This window comes from Lipotes vexillifer, unplaced genomic scaffold (assembly GCF_000442215.2).
Source record: "Lipotes vexillifer unplaced genomic scaffold, Lipotes_vexillifer_v1.1 scaffold272, whole genome shotgun sequence".
NCBI classification, from domain to species: domain Eukaryota; kingdom Metazoa; phylum Chordata; class Mammalia; order Artiodactyla; family Lipotidae; genus Lipotes; species Lipotes vexillifer.
In genome coordinates, this window is record NW_006772469.1 from 923,818 (window position 1) to 941,251 (window position 17,434).

General features: G+C 41.5%; 1 protein-coding gene across 1 annotated transcript in view; it reads right to left on the reverse strand.

Moving 5' to 3' along the window:
• Nucleotides 1-2,157: 2,157 nt before the first annotated feature.
• Nucleotides 2,158-17,434, reverse strand: part of ENOPH1 (enolase-phosphatase 1) — a 34,929-nt gene continuing 19,652 nt past the window's right edge. The window contains exons 2-6 of the mRNA XM_007447547.1: nt 14,466-14,567; nt 12,822-13,024; nt 10,681-10,813; nt 8,624-8,747; nt 2,158-3,280 (exon numbers count right to left, since the gene is read on the reverse strand). Coding sequence (XP_007447609.1) covers nt 3,141-3,280; nt 8,624-8,747; nt 10,681-10,813; nt 12,822-13,024; nt 14,466-14,567 — 702 coding nt within the window. The 3' untranslated portion in view covers nt 2,158-3,140. The remainder of the gene's footprint in view (nt 3,281-8,623; nt 8,748-10,680; nt 10,814-12,821; nt 13,025-14,465; nt 14,568-17,434) is intronic.

Below are 17,434 nucleotides of genomic sequence, written 5' to 3' on the forward strand. Positions count from 1 at the left end.
AAAAGAGCACAACTAAGGCAGATCTGGAACAAATAGGAATAACAAGAGCCACAACTTTAAAAGACCTTTGTCCCCTGCATTCTCTGCAGACAAGATGCTGAGAAAATTTAGTAACTTTGTCTGTTTCTGGAAATTGCAGAGGTGAGAATTTTTTCCCCTTTCCCTTACTAAGGATCATGATTTGAACTGGACTCACCTCCTAGCTCACTACCCACTCTCTAGGCATTTTTCCCTTCCTCACGACCAGCCTATTTTATGACTCAAGTTCTTCCTAAGACCCTTTTCCATCACGTTAATTATGAATGCGTTTCCTAAGACCTCAGAAATATTCCACTCACCTTCTTTTTCCCTTCCTTCACACCCCACTCTGAGAAACTGAATCTGATATTGCAACTTTCTCTTAATTTTTTAATCTATTTCCATCTTCAGCTACTCAGTATAAACTACAGTTTTTCTGGTACCCTTTTTATCATGGATAGTAAATGTCTCTTGCTGTAGACAATGTTAGTGTCCCCTCAAGGTGATGTATTGATGGTGGGGCCTTTGGGAGGCCTTTGGGGCCATGAATGGGATTAGTGTCCATATAAAAGAGGCCCAAGAAAGCTGCTTTACCCCTTCTGCCATGTGAGCTTACTGTGAAAAAGACAGCCATGTGTGAGGAGACAGGCTCTCACCAAAGACTGAATTTGCCAGCACCTTGATCTTGGACTTCCCAGCCTCCAGAACTGTGAAAAATAAAGTTTTGTTGTTTATAAGCCACCTAGTGTCTGGAATCCTGCTACAGCAACCTAGATGGACTAAGATCTCCAGCTCATTTCTCTGCTGGCTAGATACAGAGCATCCTCCTTTTCCTTTAATTCCTCTCTAATCTAGTCCCTGGTGCATAATTTTCTTTCTTTCCTTCCTTAATTTTCCAATTGTTCATTTACTATCATTAAGAGACCCCTTTTCTTTCGCCTTCTCATAAACTTTTTCAGATACTATATGAAGTTCATCCTTTAATTATCATTTGTGGCTTTACCGTCACTTACAAATTACTCCCATTTCTAAGATTTACGTAAATTCATTCCCTTTCGCTACTCTTCTATATCTTCATAGTCCTTAGACTTCTTAATTAGCTACTAGAAGATAAAAACTGTCAACATAAAATCTTTTATATTCCCTGTCCTCTCATATTTGCAAGGCTACTTCCTTTTCCTTATTCAGAGCATCCCCAAAATTATTCCTCCAGGATTCATTAGTTTTTCTTGATTAATTAGGAGAATAATTGCCTCCTTCAAGCATTATCTTATATACCTCAAATATAAGATTCTCAAAAATCTAAGAAATCTACTCATATCTTGAATGTTTACTAACCAAATGAAATAATAACCACTAAGGTTAGCCATATATGTATATATAACTCAAATGATAGTCAGTGATTTTCTACTGGCATTCCATTAAAACACACACATGCGTATTCACACATATCACAAACACACACAAGATTAAGGTAAAAAACTAAACTAAAATTCTTTTTTTTTTTTTTTTTGCAGTACGCGGGCCTCTCACTGTTGTGGCCTCTCCCGTTGCGGAGCACAGGCTCCGGACGCACAGGCTCAGCGGCCATGGCTCACGGGCCCAGTCGCTCCGCGGCACGTGGGATCCTCCCGGACCGGGGCACGAACCCGTGTCCCCTGCATCGACAGGCAGACTCTCAACCACTGCGCCACCAGGGAAGCCCCTAAAATTCTTATTTGTTCAATCTCTCTTCAGTTTCTCTTCTGCTTATGGCAGTAAGCAAACCTACATAAAACTGAGTGAAGGAACTTCCCTGGTGGAGCAGTGGTTAAGAATCCACCTGCCAACGCAGGGGACACGGGTTCGATCCCTGGCCCAGGAAGATCCCACATGCCGCACAGCAACTAAGCCCATGAGCCACAACTACTGAGCCTGCGCTCTAGAGCCCTCGAGCCACAACTGCTGAGCCCGCGAGCCACAACTACCGAAGCCCACGTGCCGCAACAAGAAGGGCCACCGCAATGTGAAGCCTGCACACCGCAACAAAGAGTAGACCCCGCTCGCCGCAACTAGAGAAAGCCCGCACGCAGCAACGAAGACCCAACGCAGCCAAAAATAAATAAATATAATAAATAAATTTATTTAAAAAAAAACAACTGAGTAAAGAAGAAAATGTTTTTATTAATTACCACAGGAAATTGACATGACATCCTATTAGGCTGAACTAGGATAAATAATGCTGTTATAAAATTTACATTTCTCACATCCATTTCAGAGAAAATATTAGATATTAGGGCTCTTCTAGGTCTTATGGACAAATTTCAGCAAACCTTTTGTTTTTTAATAGTAAACAGCAATTAACATATGTTCTCAAACTGTGCTAAGAAGTAGTTAGCAAGGTTAACTCTGAAATCTGTGATAAGTGGCAGGATTAGGACTGTTTTGTTAAACATTAGGAAGCACATTTCTATTTTAGCTATTACATTAGTGCATCTTTTTCACTGGTAAGGCAACTGCTTGCTGTGGGTACCACAATGATTAGCAAGTTTCTTAAGTAACAGATGTATGATTAATCAAGACTCAAATTGAGTTTCCTTTCCCAACTTTGCTCTCTTTTGAAGCAGAAACAAATAGCTTTGTCATTTGTAAACAGGGAGGCTAATAGCTTGAAATTCAGTTGCTGTAATCTTCTAACTCACAATTTAAAAGAGGAGTAGATTATTACTAGGAATGTCTTTGAAATACTTCTAGTTTTTAAAATAACCAGGCTTCTGAGTAACTTCTCAAACCTACCTTTCTATTTTGGTACATGACTTGATAAACATAACACATTTGACCTGTATAGTAGTAATTTCTTCTATCAACTATATTTCACCCTCAATAATGGTTAGAGCTGTGGTTTCAAACAATTTCTACATATAAAGCATCATCTTTAAATAAGTTTCCTTTCCTCTGAACTGAGATTCCTTTTCCCACTTACGTGCTTGTGAAAGGTAATTTGAACATACACACACTTACATACCTACCTTATGTATGTGTATATATGTATTTTTTAAGTAAGTTATTTTTACCATTAGAATAAAACTAGACTACAGGGACAACTCTGTGAAGACAGTTTGGTCTTCCTTAGAACTCCTCCTCTAGGTTGAGGAAGGCAGGTACAGTTCACTGAAGGACGTGATGAGGCTGAAGTAAGTCTTCTCATCATCTGTTAACCCCGCATTGCCAGGTCTCACCACCACAGCTACATGCACGTCAGCTTCCTCAGCAGCGCTGGCCTCTGCGAAAATCCAAATATGTGTCAGAAATGGCAGAATATGATGTTTGGGATTTGCTTCAAAATAATCAGAGGGATGTGGGAATGTAAGAAATAAGTCTGGTCCAGATTTGATAACTGTTGAAGCTAAAAGACAAGCACAGGGGGTGGACTTATTATTCTTTTATATAATTTTTAATTTTTCCATAAAAATTTTTTTCAAATGCATAACTAACTGTACTGACAGACAAGGAGGGCAGTGTGTCCCAGACTTCTAAGCTTTACTATTTATGAATGCACAAAGACAGGGCCATGTCCACAGCTTTCTTCCATTCCCTCCCATCAGTCCTACAGAGAACTGAGCTGTTTCCCAAAGGACAGGCTGTCAGGAATAATACCAATTAAGTAGACATGGGGCAAATGGAATCCCAGGATCTAATCAGGCTGAAATACCTACTCTCACACCTGGAGCCCAAACATGTCACAACCCTTGGCTAGACTGCCCATCTTTTTTGTCTGGCAAATTCCTACTCTTCAAAATTCAGCTCAAACATTCTATCTTCTAGAGCTACTACCATCTGTATTAGAGCATCCTATGTGCTCCATCAACACCCTGTATTTAGTCCTATCAAGACAATATGATTTGACATGTTATTACCTGTTGTCTCTCTCCTCATTGGACTAAGAGTTTTAAGATCAGTGACTGCGTGGAAATAAAAACAGAACTAGTCAAACAAAACTAAGTAAGCTATATTTGAGGGGATATCTCCAATATGTCTTGGGTTACGTACCCCTCCTCATTTTGTGTCCATCTGAAAGATAATAGCTAATACCTTGTATTAATTTAGCACCTATTATGTGCCAGTTATTATTCTAGGACCAGAGATATGTGAACAAAACAACGTTCCTGCTTTCCTGGAACTTCCATTCCCATCTAAATCTTCACAACAACCCTGAGGTTGTTAGTATTACTATCTCCATCCTACAGATGCAGAAACTGACAGCTAGCAAGTAGTAGAGCTGAAAGTTGAAATCCTGTGTCAGACTCTGTGGTCTGTGCTCTAGAACAAGGGTCAGCAAATTATGGCCCACCGCCTGTTTTTGTAACCATGGTCTTATTGGAACACAGTCACACCCACTCACTTATGTACTATCTGTGGCTGCTTTTGCATTACAAGTACCAGAGTTGAATAGCTACTATCTGGCCCTTTACAGCAGTGGTCCCCAAACTTTCTGGCACCAGGGACTGATTTCATGGACGACAATTTTTCCACAGACCGGGGTAGTGGTGGGGGACGGTTCAGGCGGTAATGCGAGTGACGGGGAGCGGCAGACGAAGCTTCCCTCGCTCGCCTGCCACTCACCTCCTGCTCTGCGGCTCGGTTCCTAACAGGGGGTTGGGGACCCCTGCTTTACCGAACAATTTTGCCAACTCCTGCTCTAGAGCATTGCTGCTCTGAGTGTAGTCCCTGGACCAGCAGTGTGGAAATCACGTGGAAGCTTGTTACAAATACAGAATGTCAGGTTCCCCAGTGTGCAACTACTGAATTAGGACCTGCAATTTAACAAATGACTCCTCTGCACAGAGAGTAAGTTTTGATCAGAAATTTCAAGGAAGGAAAACTGGCAAGAGAGGAGGAATTGTAGGCAGACATAAAGTACATGTGCAAACAGTAGGAGAATGGACACAGGACATAGGTCTGTGGTCACAGAGATGGGGCATACTTGGGCAGATAGAGCAAAACTGGGGAAGAATCTGAAACACATTCTTTGCAATTCAGATCTGGTGTAATAAGAAACCCCAGTAGTTTCTCAATCTGTGGAAAACAGCCAGAACAACGGAATGCATTAATTAAAGGGCAGCAGTACTAAGAAAGAGTAAATGGGGCAGAGCTGTCTCTTCCACCAACCCACCTCCTATGAAAGGACTGTCACCTCCCAGAGCAAAAATAGTGCTCCAAAATCCCCACCTCCGGCAAATTCTGCAGATGCCATTCACTCCAGCAGCAAAGGCATTGCCTTCCACGCACCCCAAGTTCCCAGCCTGGCTGCCTCAAGCACAGTCCTCTGGACCAGCAACCCAGGATCTCAACCACGTTGAGTCGTCACGATCCATGTGGGACTTACTAGTGACCGTTCCACATTCAGCCTCTTACCAACATCACCGTGGGGCAAGTTTTTGTCCTTAAGCATCTATTTGCTCTTTTCATATATTATTGAGACACTTATCTAATAATACTTGTTGACTTCAAACCCTGGACCTCTTTTTTCTTTCCCTCCAAAGGGAAAAGTCTTTCAGTTCTCTCTTTTATATTTGAGTATTATTTGGGATATCAACTTAGTCTTCCACTCTGCCTTGGCAGTGGAAGTCTGGACACGTGCTACTAAAACACAGGATCAGAGACAATAGAAAAGAGCAAGGCAGGCAGCCAGGTGCCTGGCCCTGTCCCAGCTACAGGTGATCGTCTGGCCCTACTGCCTAAGCAGGAGTGGGGCTGGCAGAAGATGAACGGCAGGAATAAAACCTCCTTGCAGAGGACTCAAGGGAGAGACAACTTGGAGATTATCTCTAGTCTCTAAAGAGAATAGGAATAATTTCTGGGACTGCAACCTAAGGATATGGCTTAAGTGAAAAGAGAAAGACTTGAAATTATAGATGTACTTTGATGGCAACTAGAAAAAAAATGTGGCTAAAGACAAGAATATGAAGAAACTATAAGTGGTCTTCGGGCAGGGGTTACAATTATTAGCGGTAACCAGAAAGCAGGGAATAAGGCGAGGGTCTGAGGATCACAGGTTGAATCACGCATTCAATCCCAGAATGCTTGGGACAGGTTGACTTTGTGGGGAGCTCCAGCCACAAAGCAGATCTCTAATTCTAAGCCTGCAGACACTCACCATTCAAAATCCTAGCGGAATTAAATATAGGGCAAACCATGGATTTTCATCTCCAACAGCCCTGTTTACGTGAATGATTAAAGAAAAGCAATTCACAGGTTAAACCAGCTAAACTCACCAGAAAGAGACCTATTTCCTTTGCATAAAGAGCAAAACAAAGCAAAAGGTCTTCAAATTATCATTCCTTACACCTTTATCTACACAGAGAGTAAAGTGACCTCCCCAGCCCACCACTCAAAGCCCCAAAAAGCCATTCAAGGAAGAGGGTAAAAGGTAGCTTTGAATCAGTAAATGGTTTATACACAGAAATATGACAGGCAAACATTTACAGTACGCTGACAGTTCAAAGCAGAGGCCAGGTGAAATGGCTATTGGTACATAGGTGTAGCCTGGCCAGCTGGTTACACAGTGAACCTTGAAGCTGTGTGTCCACATGTCTGTCTCTCACCTTCAGAGCAGTTAGACACGCAAATGCAAAGCTTTCCAGGATGCAGAAAAATAAGATGACAGTTTGTAGAACCCTTGCACTTTGAGGCTGATCCAAACCAAGACGTGTAGCAGGGGCAGGTCTCCACTAAATCTACTGAGCTTTCAAAACTCCAAACAACACATGGCTGTGATTTGCTACCATCTCCCTAGATCAAAAATTCCAGTCTAGATTCAGCGAGGATTGAAATTTAACAAAGATATTAGCAGTTACTGAATGTCAACTGTACGTCAGGTAAAATTAAGCCTGTCTACCACTCTTTCTCTGGAAAACACATTATGACTTCTTGAAGGCATTAGGTGACCTACGCTGGTTAAGATTTTTTTTTTAAACTGCTTCACAAATTAGTATATATTTGCTTATATGCCTACAGATCGTACCTAACATGATAAACCAAAGCAGCAGACAAAGAATATACTCACGCACGCTAGCACAAATAAGATGCCTTTGCCAGCAGCCTGGGTTTGCCTTTGGGTGACATCTCTGAAAAGTCCCAGTGAGTGGGAGTGACTCTAGTTCTGCGACAAAGAACAGAAGGGCTGGAGGAAGGAATGTCAACTACAGACTGACGAAGCTGCTTCCACGGGGCCCTCGGAGCCACCAGATAGGAGAGCGCCCCTGCCCTCCGCCCCTTTTCCCTAATTCCCTTCTTGAGCCTGGTGAAATAGATGTAGTGTATCAGAGCGGCTGCACAGTACACAAAGCCCTGTTCTATGGGTAAACGAAGACGATCCAAGATGAGTGGAAGAAACACAAATAAGTAAACACAAGTGCAATTTACAAATACACCAAAGTAGGACCCCGAGAGATGCACAGACTCTAAGGAAAATGACCACAAGATCAAAGGCTGCAGCCAGCTGGGGGAGTCTGAGAAAGCCTCGCCAACCAGGGGCAGAGACCACCCACCTCCCCAAGCACCCCCCGACCTCTTCGCCTGCTGCTGCTTGCTTCGTTCTTCACTACCGGTTCCTTCCGTAATTCTCTGGAGGACTCATATTCTCACACAGATAGATGCTTGAGCGTATGCTTTACGTTTGGTCAAAACTGCTCTTGAGGGCTTCCCTGGTGGCGCAGTGGTTGAGAGTCCGCCTGCCGATGCAGGGGACACGGGTTCGTGCCCCGGTCCGGGAAGATCCCGCATGCCGCAGAGCGGCTGGGCCCATGAGCCATGGCCGCTGAGCCTGCGCGTCCGGAGCCTGTGCTCCGCAGCAGGAGAGGCCACAACAGTGAGAGGCCCGCGTACCGCAAAAAAAAAAAAAAAAAAAAAAAAAAACTCTTGAAAAATCACTTAAATTTCCCATAAAGTACAGTATGTGCTGTTTCATACATTCACTCCTTACAGTGATAATGCATGTGCTAATGCACTGTATATCATATAAAGAGGGCCATGCTGCGTAAAAAAGACGCCAATCTTTAAACATGATGAGATCCGTGTGCAGTGAGGCTGAGGTTTACAACATGAGGGGCGCCCGGGGCCTGCGCCCATCTGAGGGAAGGGAGAAATGAGGTTCCTCCTCGCTGAGGGGCAGTGCTCATCAGCCAGCAGGACAATGAGGCAAAATCGCTCCAACTACAGACGTCTCTCTCTCTCTTTCACTTTTTTTTGCTGAGGGTGTATAGCTGATCTCACTGCTGTTAAGTACATTTGATGCAGGTCCCCTGTGACTTGACTGTGCTGGACTAGCCACGAACCCACCCTCATACTGCTGGCTGCATGCTCCTTCCCACCCTTATCGCTGGCTGCCTCTGTTATCTCCCCATTTCGTGTTAAAAGGAGAAGCATTCATCTTTCCAATGCCACTTCCCCCAAGGATGGGTAGATGGAGAGGGAGGTGGGTTGGCTGTTTCACTGTTTCCTTTTATAAACCTGCTTCATTTTCCAGGGCTACCCACATAAACTTTCTTTATGAAGGCAAAGCGTGTGCAGTGCCAGGCTCGGCTCCCACCCTGGAGTGTACAGTGCAAGAAGTCAGATTACTCACCTCGGGTAACGTCCGTCAGAAACAAGATGTTGTTGGTTGAGCACCCAATGCTGCTGGCAATCTTTCGGTAACTCTCACTCTCCACTTTGTGTCCAATCTTGGTATCAAAGTGACCGTCCACAAGCTGGACACAGAGAAGGGGAAAGAACGATGCTACAAACACACATGCAACCCAGCCCCTCTGTCTCTCATCCCTTTTCTCTGAACTACTCGACAATCATAGTGACTTCATCCACTCAACAAATACTCCCTGTAAGTATACTTCATAGAGAACTTTATGGAAGCTACAGAAAGTAAATATAAACTAAGGTTTTATAGAAATAAACATTTGGAAAAAGAAAACTACCAATTCAATGTATATAAGATCATTTTATAATCTTGGTCTTCTTCCATTAGCATTAATTTTATATCCAAAATCTTTTAAAATATATATGCCCTACTTCCTATCCTTAAAACACTATATTCACTCAAACTACTTATTGGACTGGGTTTCACCCGATGAAAGGTTCTCAACATTGTCCTTTTGATCCCAGAATGACCAGATTTCTCTAACCTGCCTAATTAGTAAGCTATTACTTTACTTTCAAGAAATCTTCATTTTCTAATTAAAACATTTTTAAATTCTACCCAAGAGCTCATATATACCCTTGACATCTTAGAAATAACTGGGGTCAAATATATAACTTACTAATTTAACCAACAGTCATTAAAATAAATTCACATTTAGGATCAGCTATTACGATGTGATCTTTCGAATATTTTCAGAACTTTTCACAAACTAAAAATAAGCCTAACAAAGATAAATTAAGGTAATATTAATATTGTGATTTTAAAAGTTAAGAATTGTTTTGCATATTTTCTTTCTCTCTGAAGTCTGCCTCACACTAAGCAAGTGTGGAATAAAGTTTTATTACTGAACTCGGAGGGTAATTACTGTGTCCTGTCTACTATCACCTTATTGTCTATTTCATCAGAGAGAGCAGAAAAGCAGCTTATATCTGTATTCAGAGGAGAATAGTTAACAAGCAATTAAAGGGTTTTACTACTGATTTAATATTTGACTTAGAAATAAGATAAAAAGCAGGAAAGTAAAATGAGACTATGACAATCTCCAAAGTCAAAGTGTTCTCTGCACATGGTAGAGGGTCAATAAATATTTATTTTAAAAAAATAGTTGGCTGAGTAAACTACTGTGAATCACTAATTTCAGCCTGTATTCAGTTAGTCAGCATTTCTTTTTAAAGTCCTAAGTGTAGTCCCTTTTTCCAATGACTACCCTGTCTTCCAGGGGACATAGGGACTGTGGGACAGAAAAGCTAGCAGGACTTTTCTCAGGTACAAGGGATGTTAATAGGAGGCCTTAAGTAATCACCGTGTAATAACATGCCCAGTTCTCTTACAGAAGACTGCTGAATCTGCTGAAATAAAATCTGTCTCTCTCCAAAGTACCAGAAACAAATGAATCCACCATGTAGTCTCCTGCATTCAAGAAGTCTGTGTGCCCTTTTGTGAGGGATAGTGGCATGTGCCACTCTTTTACATCTTACCTAATACTTTAAACAACCAAAAGAAGCCATTAGTTTCCTTTCCTTTGGGTTGATGATTTTCTAATACTGACAAGATAGCTGATTTACAAGCTAGCTTAGGTCTTATTTATCTGTGAGATATATATATATATATATATATATGGTTCTAATACTACTGTCATCAGAATCACTTAGGGTAGATATTTGAAAATGCAGATTCCCAACCGCAGTCCAGACCTTCTGATATAGATTTGCCAGGAAACAGGGCCCAGGGATCTACATTTTTAACAAACTCCCCAGGTGATCCTTATGCACAGCAAAGTTTAAGAACCCCTGATGCAACGATTGGTACCACAGCTACATTTCACCCTTCCACAATGTATTCCCCAGTTTTCCCACTTCTTTTTGACAACCTGCATAGCGTATGTAAATGCAATTATCTGAGTGCTGCTTAGCTTATAACTGTAGCACTCAGATTCACTGTTTTATGCTTTGATGGTGTCAAAAAAACAAAGTAATCGGGTAACCTACCTCAAGAATATCTCCCTCTGTAGAATGCCCAAATAACAGTTTCTGTGCCTCTACGCTCCCTGAAGAATAGATATACACCTTCATTCCAGCCTCTCTCCATTTCCTGACTGCTGGAACCACGTCTTCAAAGAACCTAAGAGGGAAGACCACCAAGTTGAAATGAAGGAACACGTTATCCAGTCAAATGAAAACCAGTCAAATAGCTGCCACAAGTTTCTCTATTTGTGTCCAAATGGTGGCCAGGGAAAGCACCTCCATGAGACGGTGAACTCCTGCAGATCTAATGAGCGTGTCCCCAGAGTTCCAGGGTCACAGTAGATTATTAGAAGCAGTAATTTAGGTCAAGGGGAGAAGTTTTTGACAGACAGCCACACTAAGGACAGTAAAAAGTGATTACATAAAAAGAGATAGAATAAATTGAATAGAGTTGATTTACAGTGTCGTGCTCGTTTCTGGTGTACAGGAAAGTGATTCAGTCATGTATGTGTACATTATATATATATATACTTCTTCGGATTCTTTTCTATTATAGTTTATCACAAGATACTGAATACAGTTCCCTGAGAAAGGGATTTTTTGAATTGCCAAGAAATTCAAAAAAGCAAACAACAATACTAGTGTACTGTTGTGTGCCTTTGGTATAATTCATGACGAGGAAAGGTTTAATTATGTCCAGTGTGCCTTGAGAGAGCATGGAAATGCTTTTAGAAAGATCTACACCCAAACAATTAAAAAAATGTTTGGAGGCTCAAAGCTATTAATCTTTGATTAGCTAGAAAACAGAACTACGTTTCTTGAGAACTAAGAAAACCTTAGGTTTTACTATACAGAAGAAAAATTATGTAACAAATCAGTTAACAGACATGTACCATTTCACATTAGCTAATCAGCAATGATTCCTGACAGTCTTGTTCACCAGCTCTACAGTGGACAACATCACAGGAGATGGGTGAAAAGAGAAGTACAAGAAACTTGGGGTGTGGAACCAGTCATCTATAAAAGATTAACTGGAAAATGTCAGAGAAGTCTTTTACTGGATGAAACAACATTGAACAAACTGATGAAAAGGGATTAGCTACTAGTTCAAAACAAGCAGTAACTGTTACTTTGCACTCAGAGACAGGATTAGTCCATGTTGAATTTGCAGATTATTATTGCTCCAGAGCAGGGCTTAGAAGTCCAAGATGATTTATTTCAGGTCCTTGGTTTTATAATGAAGGAACTAAAACCAGGAGAAGGATGGGCTAACTCCTGTGAGCATCATCTCCTGACTCCAACACTTTGAGTGTTTTACCAAGTGAACTAACTGATATTTATTTCCACATCACTGGCTTATCCCGAAATTCTAAAGCATCCTTAAAAGGTGGAAGCCCCTTGTAAAGTACATAAGGAATGGCATCTCAGTTGACAGAAAAACAAAAGAAATATAGGCAGCTAGTAACAGTCTTGGATCTTAGGGTTTACATCAGGCAATGCCCTGAAATCCTTAGTGGCAGCAACTTATTAAGATTTCTTAATATAGCAACATAGGACTCACGAGTCTCCTTCGGTAGGAGTGCTCTTAGGAACCCCACAATCAAGACTCCAAGGTCTGGAAGTTGCTGTAAGAGCACAGAACAGAGTGGCACTGCTGACACTGAGTAAACCCCACAGTGACGGGGTGCATAATTTTATAGCATTCTTACTTCTGTAACAGAGCAGAAAGCAGGTAATCTAACTTTCAATCCTGGGAAGCAGCCCAACAGTGCTGTCACTCGTACACTAAGGATCAGATATGACTTAGTTCAAGGAAGTTGCCATTTTCTAAGAAGCTGTTTTTTGTGTGTGGGGGTTTTTTTTTTTCTTTTTTAATTGGAGTATAGTTGATTTACATCTAGGAAGCTGTTTTAGACTTGAGTTAAAAGTCTCCAACCACCACACAAAGCCAGACACGGGCCTGGGGGATTTATCTGGGTGAAATGTTTTATCCCAGCTTTGAAAAAACAAAACAAAATAAAACACTCACTTGTTGGAATAAAAAGAATGTTGATTTTATCTACTTTGCAAATCATGCAACTTACACTGGAGAGAGAGGACTAGTGGAAAATGTATTTGCTTTGGTGGCTAGTGAAGTGTTTAGAGTCACTTGAGGAGCTACATACTCTGCTTTCATGCTCCCAGCTTTGAATGCCGCCCTCCACATGTGGCCCTGCAGCTGTTTCAGCGCCGTGGTCTTCCGGTCCAGAGACATCTGCCAGCACACATTATCTACCACGGCCTGGATCATCCGCTGCAGGTCATCCGCCCCATTTCCGGATGCTGCTGGGATCGGAACAGCCCCATCCAGGTGGGAGTCCTCTTCAGCCTTTAAATCATAAACACCACAAAATTTGTTTCTTACTCATTTTTAAAAAGATCCCTTAAATGATACCTGAAAACTAGCAGACCAACTTTCTCCAACCACCATTAGCACCGAGCCCTGTTAAAATTAAAGTATCCTACGCTTTGGGACTGATATGAATGATTCCTAAAAAAAACTGGATTATAATTAATAAATTTACCTTTCCTGTATCACTAAAGCTGAAATTTAAACCAAGAGGCATGTTGTGTGTGAGAAAAGAGATAGCACAAAATGATAAAATGTTATAATAAGACCTGGTTTGTTGATTCACTTACTAGGATCAACAAACCAGGACTTCAATTAAATCAGATCATTTTCTCTGCACTATACCTAACTGAGGAAGAAATAAAGAAAATCTCAGTGAAATTAGTTTATGCCTGGAATTCAATGAAAAGAAACTAGTGAAGCAATGTCTGGGGTTGGTTTACATTCAGTCTCCTGCAATCTCCCACATCTTGCAAAACCCTAATAGCTATTTAGAAGCTGTTTAGCCTATGACAATGCGTATGTCCAATCCCTAAAGACTCAATGGTTTATTTATATGCTACAATGAGGGAATATGTATGTATGTTTCAACAACAGGAGTTGAGACAACAAAAAAAGGTAAAGAAGGGAGTGTTTCAGACTAACCCTAAGTTATCTAGAAAATTCAACAAACCCAAATGCCCCATGCCTCAAAGGATGTGACTCTCTTTCCAATCCTAACTTCTAACGTTATAGAAGTTACAGAAAGCCTTCCACATTGTCCAATGTAGAAAATTAACTCAAAAAAGCCAGAGAGTTAGCTCTGCATAGCATGTAAGACCTTTGCCAATGAAGCAATTTTAATAAGAAAAACAACAGATCGGGAGTTTCACAGCACACGATGTGGAAGGAGAAAGACTGAAAACTGGGGAGGGATCAAAGCAGAACAAAGTACATGTAACAAAGGCGAAGGCAGGTATGAAGGCTGGGCTGAATGTGAGCTGGGAAGAGAGGTATGTGAGGGCCCAGGAACTCTGTGGAGGGGCAGCAGGGGCTCATGCCATGAGAAGAGAGTGGAGAATGAGGTGATGAGGTGTTATCACTTGGAGACATTAATGAAAAATGTGATCAGATGGCACAAGACCCTTTTGCATTCCACCCAGAAGTGACTTAGTTTTATAAATACATGGTATTTTATGCAACTGAAATAGCTCCAGAAAGAGGCAATTGTAGAGACAACAAACTGCCATTTATGTCACTATATCTGGCCTTTTAATTAGGTACTGTGAATTCTTAAGCAGGCAAGTCACTACAACGTCCATGCCCTGTGAATCCAGAGCACTTATTTTAAAATATGCTCAGAGAATATTCCAAGTCTTTAGGCATCCTCAGTTCTAACACCCTTGGGAATGCAGAAGCAATGGAAGAGAAATATCCCAACCTGTTTCCTCAAAAGACTGATATCCTGCTGGCACTCCTCTTCTTCCCAATGTGTCTGCAGATACTCTTTAACATTTTCTTTGATGTAAGGAAATAAAATGTCCTGGATAAAAGTGCGAAAGAAAAAAACAAGAACTAGCTTTAGTGGTTTGCATGAGATCAAGTTCTTCAACAATCTCACCTTAGCTAATTCTAGCAAATAAGACAATGAAAATTTCATTGAAAATATGAAAATTGGTGCTCCGGATATAGGAGTCAGACGGAGACTGAGAAACAAACGAACTAGATCAAGAGTCAGCACCTACAGCCTGTGGGCTAAATCCAATCTTCTCCCATGTTTGTCAATGAAGTTTTATTGGAATGTGTCCACACTCATTTGTTTACAGGGTGTCTATGGCCACTTTGGGGCCACAATGCAGAGCTGAGTACTTGTAACCAAGACCATATAGCCCTCAAAGTCTCAACATTTAGTATTCAGTCCTTTACAGAAACATTTTGCTGACTCAAACCAGATGGCTAGACTTATACATCCTTGAGGGTAGGGATCAAGTATACCCTGCTCACAGCTACATCCCCATTGCACACCACAGTACTTGGGACATGCACATAACTCAAATATCTTGTGACAGAATGATGTCCACGTATGACAAATGTTTTTGTTGTTGTTGTTGTTTAAATTAATTTATTTATTTCTTTATTTTTGGCTGTGTTGGATCTTCGCTGCTGCGTGTGGGCTTTCTCTAGTTGCGGTGACCGGGGGCTACTCTTCGTTGCAGTGTGCAGGCTTCTCATTCTGGTGGCTTCTCTTGCTGCGGAGCACGGGCTCTAGGTGCACAGGCTTCAGTAGTTGTGGCATGCAGGCTCAGTAGTTGTGGCTCACAGGATCTAGAGCACAGGCTCAGTAGTTGTAGCACATGGGCTTCGTTGCTCAGCGGCATGTGGGATCTTCCTGGACCAGGGCTCAAACCCATGTCCCCTGCATTGGCAGGTGGATTCTTAACCACTGAGCCACCGGGCAGTAGTTGTACAGGATCTAGAGCACAGGCTCAGTAGTTGTAGCACATGGGCTTCGTTGCTCAGCGGCATGTGGGATCTTCCTGGACCAGGGCTCAAACCCATGTCCCCTGCATTGGCAGGTGGATTCTTAACCACTGAGCCACCGGGGAAATCCACAAATGTTTTTAAAAAACACCTGATCACCATGATTCTTTCTTGGAAATCAGAATACCTACAGAATTACCCTATGTATTCTGATGTGCAAAACAATTCAGAAATAAATAACCTGTCAGTAATCCATGCATTGGGAACATGATTTTTCTTAGGTCAAAATTTTTACATCTACTTGCAATTGTAATGTATGTATCTTTTCAAATCCAATTTGACACATTCAGGAAAATATTAGTGTCTACTATATACTAAGATATGCTACTGCGGCATGGAGAAGGGGATTGAAAAGATAAACAAGTCACAATCCCTTTTCTCAATAAGCTTCTGAAGAATCTAGTGGGGGGGGATGGGGGATGGAAGGTAAACAAAGAATTGTAACGTGGTGCAATGGGTGAGACAGAGTATGAGCAGAATGCTGCACAGATCCGGGGTGTAATGGCCCTGCAACAGTCTTAGCAATAATCAGTCTGAAAAAACAGAAAATAAATATATGCTCTGAATAGAGACAACAGGTATACAATTCAGAGAAGGACTTACATTTTAAGGGAAAGTCTATAATCAAGTGGAATCCAAGAAGTCTGTTTATTTAAATTGATTCACTCATTTATTTATTCAAATATGCACTAAATGCCCAGTACAGGGCAGGCCTTTGTGGCAAGGGCTGAGGATGTAATTGTGCGCAAAACCCATACGTGATCCCTAATCTCAAGGAGCCAAGTAGCAGAAACAGACATTAAAGTTAAGGTGGTACTTTAATAAATGGTACAGACGAGAGGTACATAGTACTACTAGGGCATAATAGGAAAGTTTGACCTAGTGAGGGAGGTCAGGGAAGGCTTCGCTGGAGAAGTGACAACAGAACTGAGATCTAAAGCAATGATTCTGAAAGTGAGATTCAGGACCCCTGAGGTCCTGAGACCCTTTTAGAGGGCTCCACGAGGTCAAACTATTTTCAAAAAAATACTAACATGTTATTTGCCTTTTTCACTTTCATTCTTTCAGGAGCGTACAAAAGTTTTCCAGAGGCTACACAGGTGTGATATCACAACAGACCCAATGCAGATATGAGAATCCAGCCATCTTCCTAGCCCGTTTACAAAATGTAAAACAATGTCTAAAACAGTCTTCTAACCATGTTTTCCAAAACAAACCAAATATTCTTCTAAAAAATATATTATTTATTAATGTTAACAAATTAATAGGGTTTATTGTTTAAAATGAATAAATATTTTTAAATTTCTGTTTTAATTGCTAATATGGTAAATGTTGATCACATAGGGCTTTCCTGGTGGCACAGTGGTTAAGAACCTGCCTGCCAATGCAGGGAACACGTGTTCGAGCCCTGGTCCAGGAAGACACCACATGCCGCGGAGCAACCAAGCCTGCGTGCCACGACTACTGAGCCTGCACTCTAGGGTCCGCGAGCCACAACTACTGGGCTCGCGTGCCACAATTACTGAAGCCCTCATGCCTAGAGCCTGAGCTCCGCAACAAGAGAAGCCACTGAAATGAGAAGCCTGCACACTGCAATGAACAGTAGCCCCCGCTCGCCGCAATTAGAGAAAGCCTGTGTGCAGCGACGAAAACCCAACGCAGCCATAAATAAATAAATAAATTTATTTTAAAAATATATATCTATATATATAACCCACATAAACAAAAGTTCTTTGGGTCCTCAGAAATTTTTAAGCGTGTAAAGGAATCCTGAGAATACGAAGTCTGAGAACCACCAAAGGTGGACAGGACTAACCTGGAGAAGACTAGAGGAGAGAATGTTACACACAGAGAGAACAGTGTGGGTAG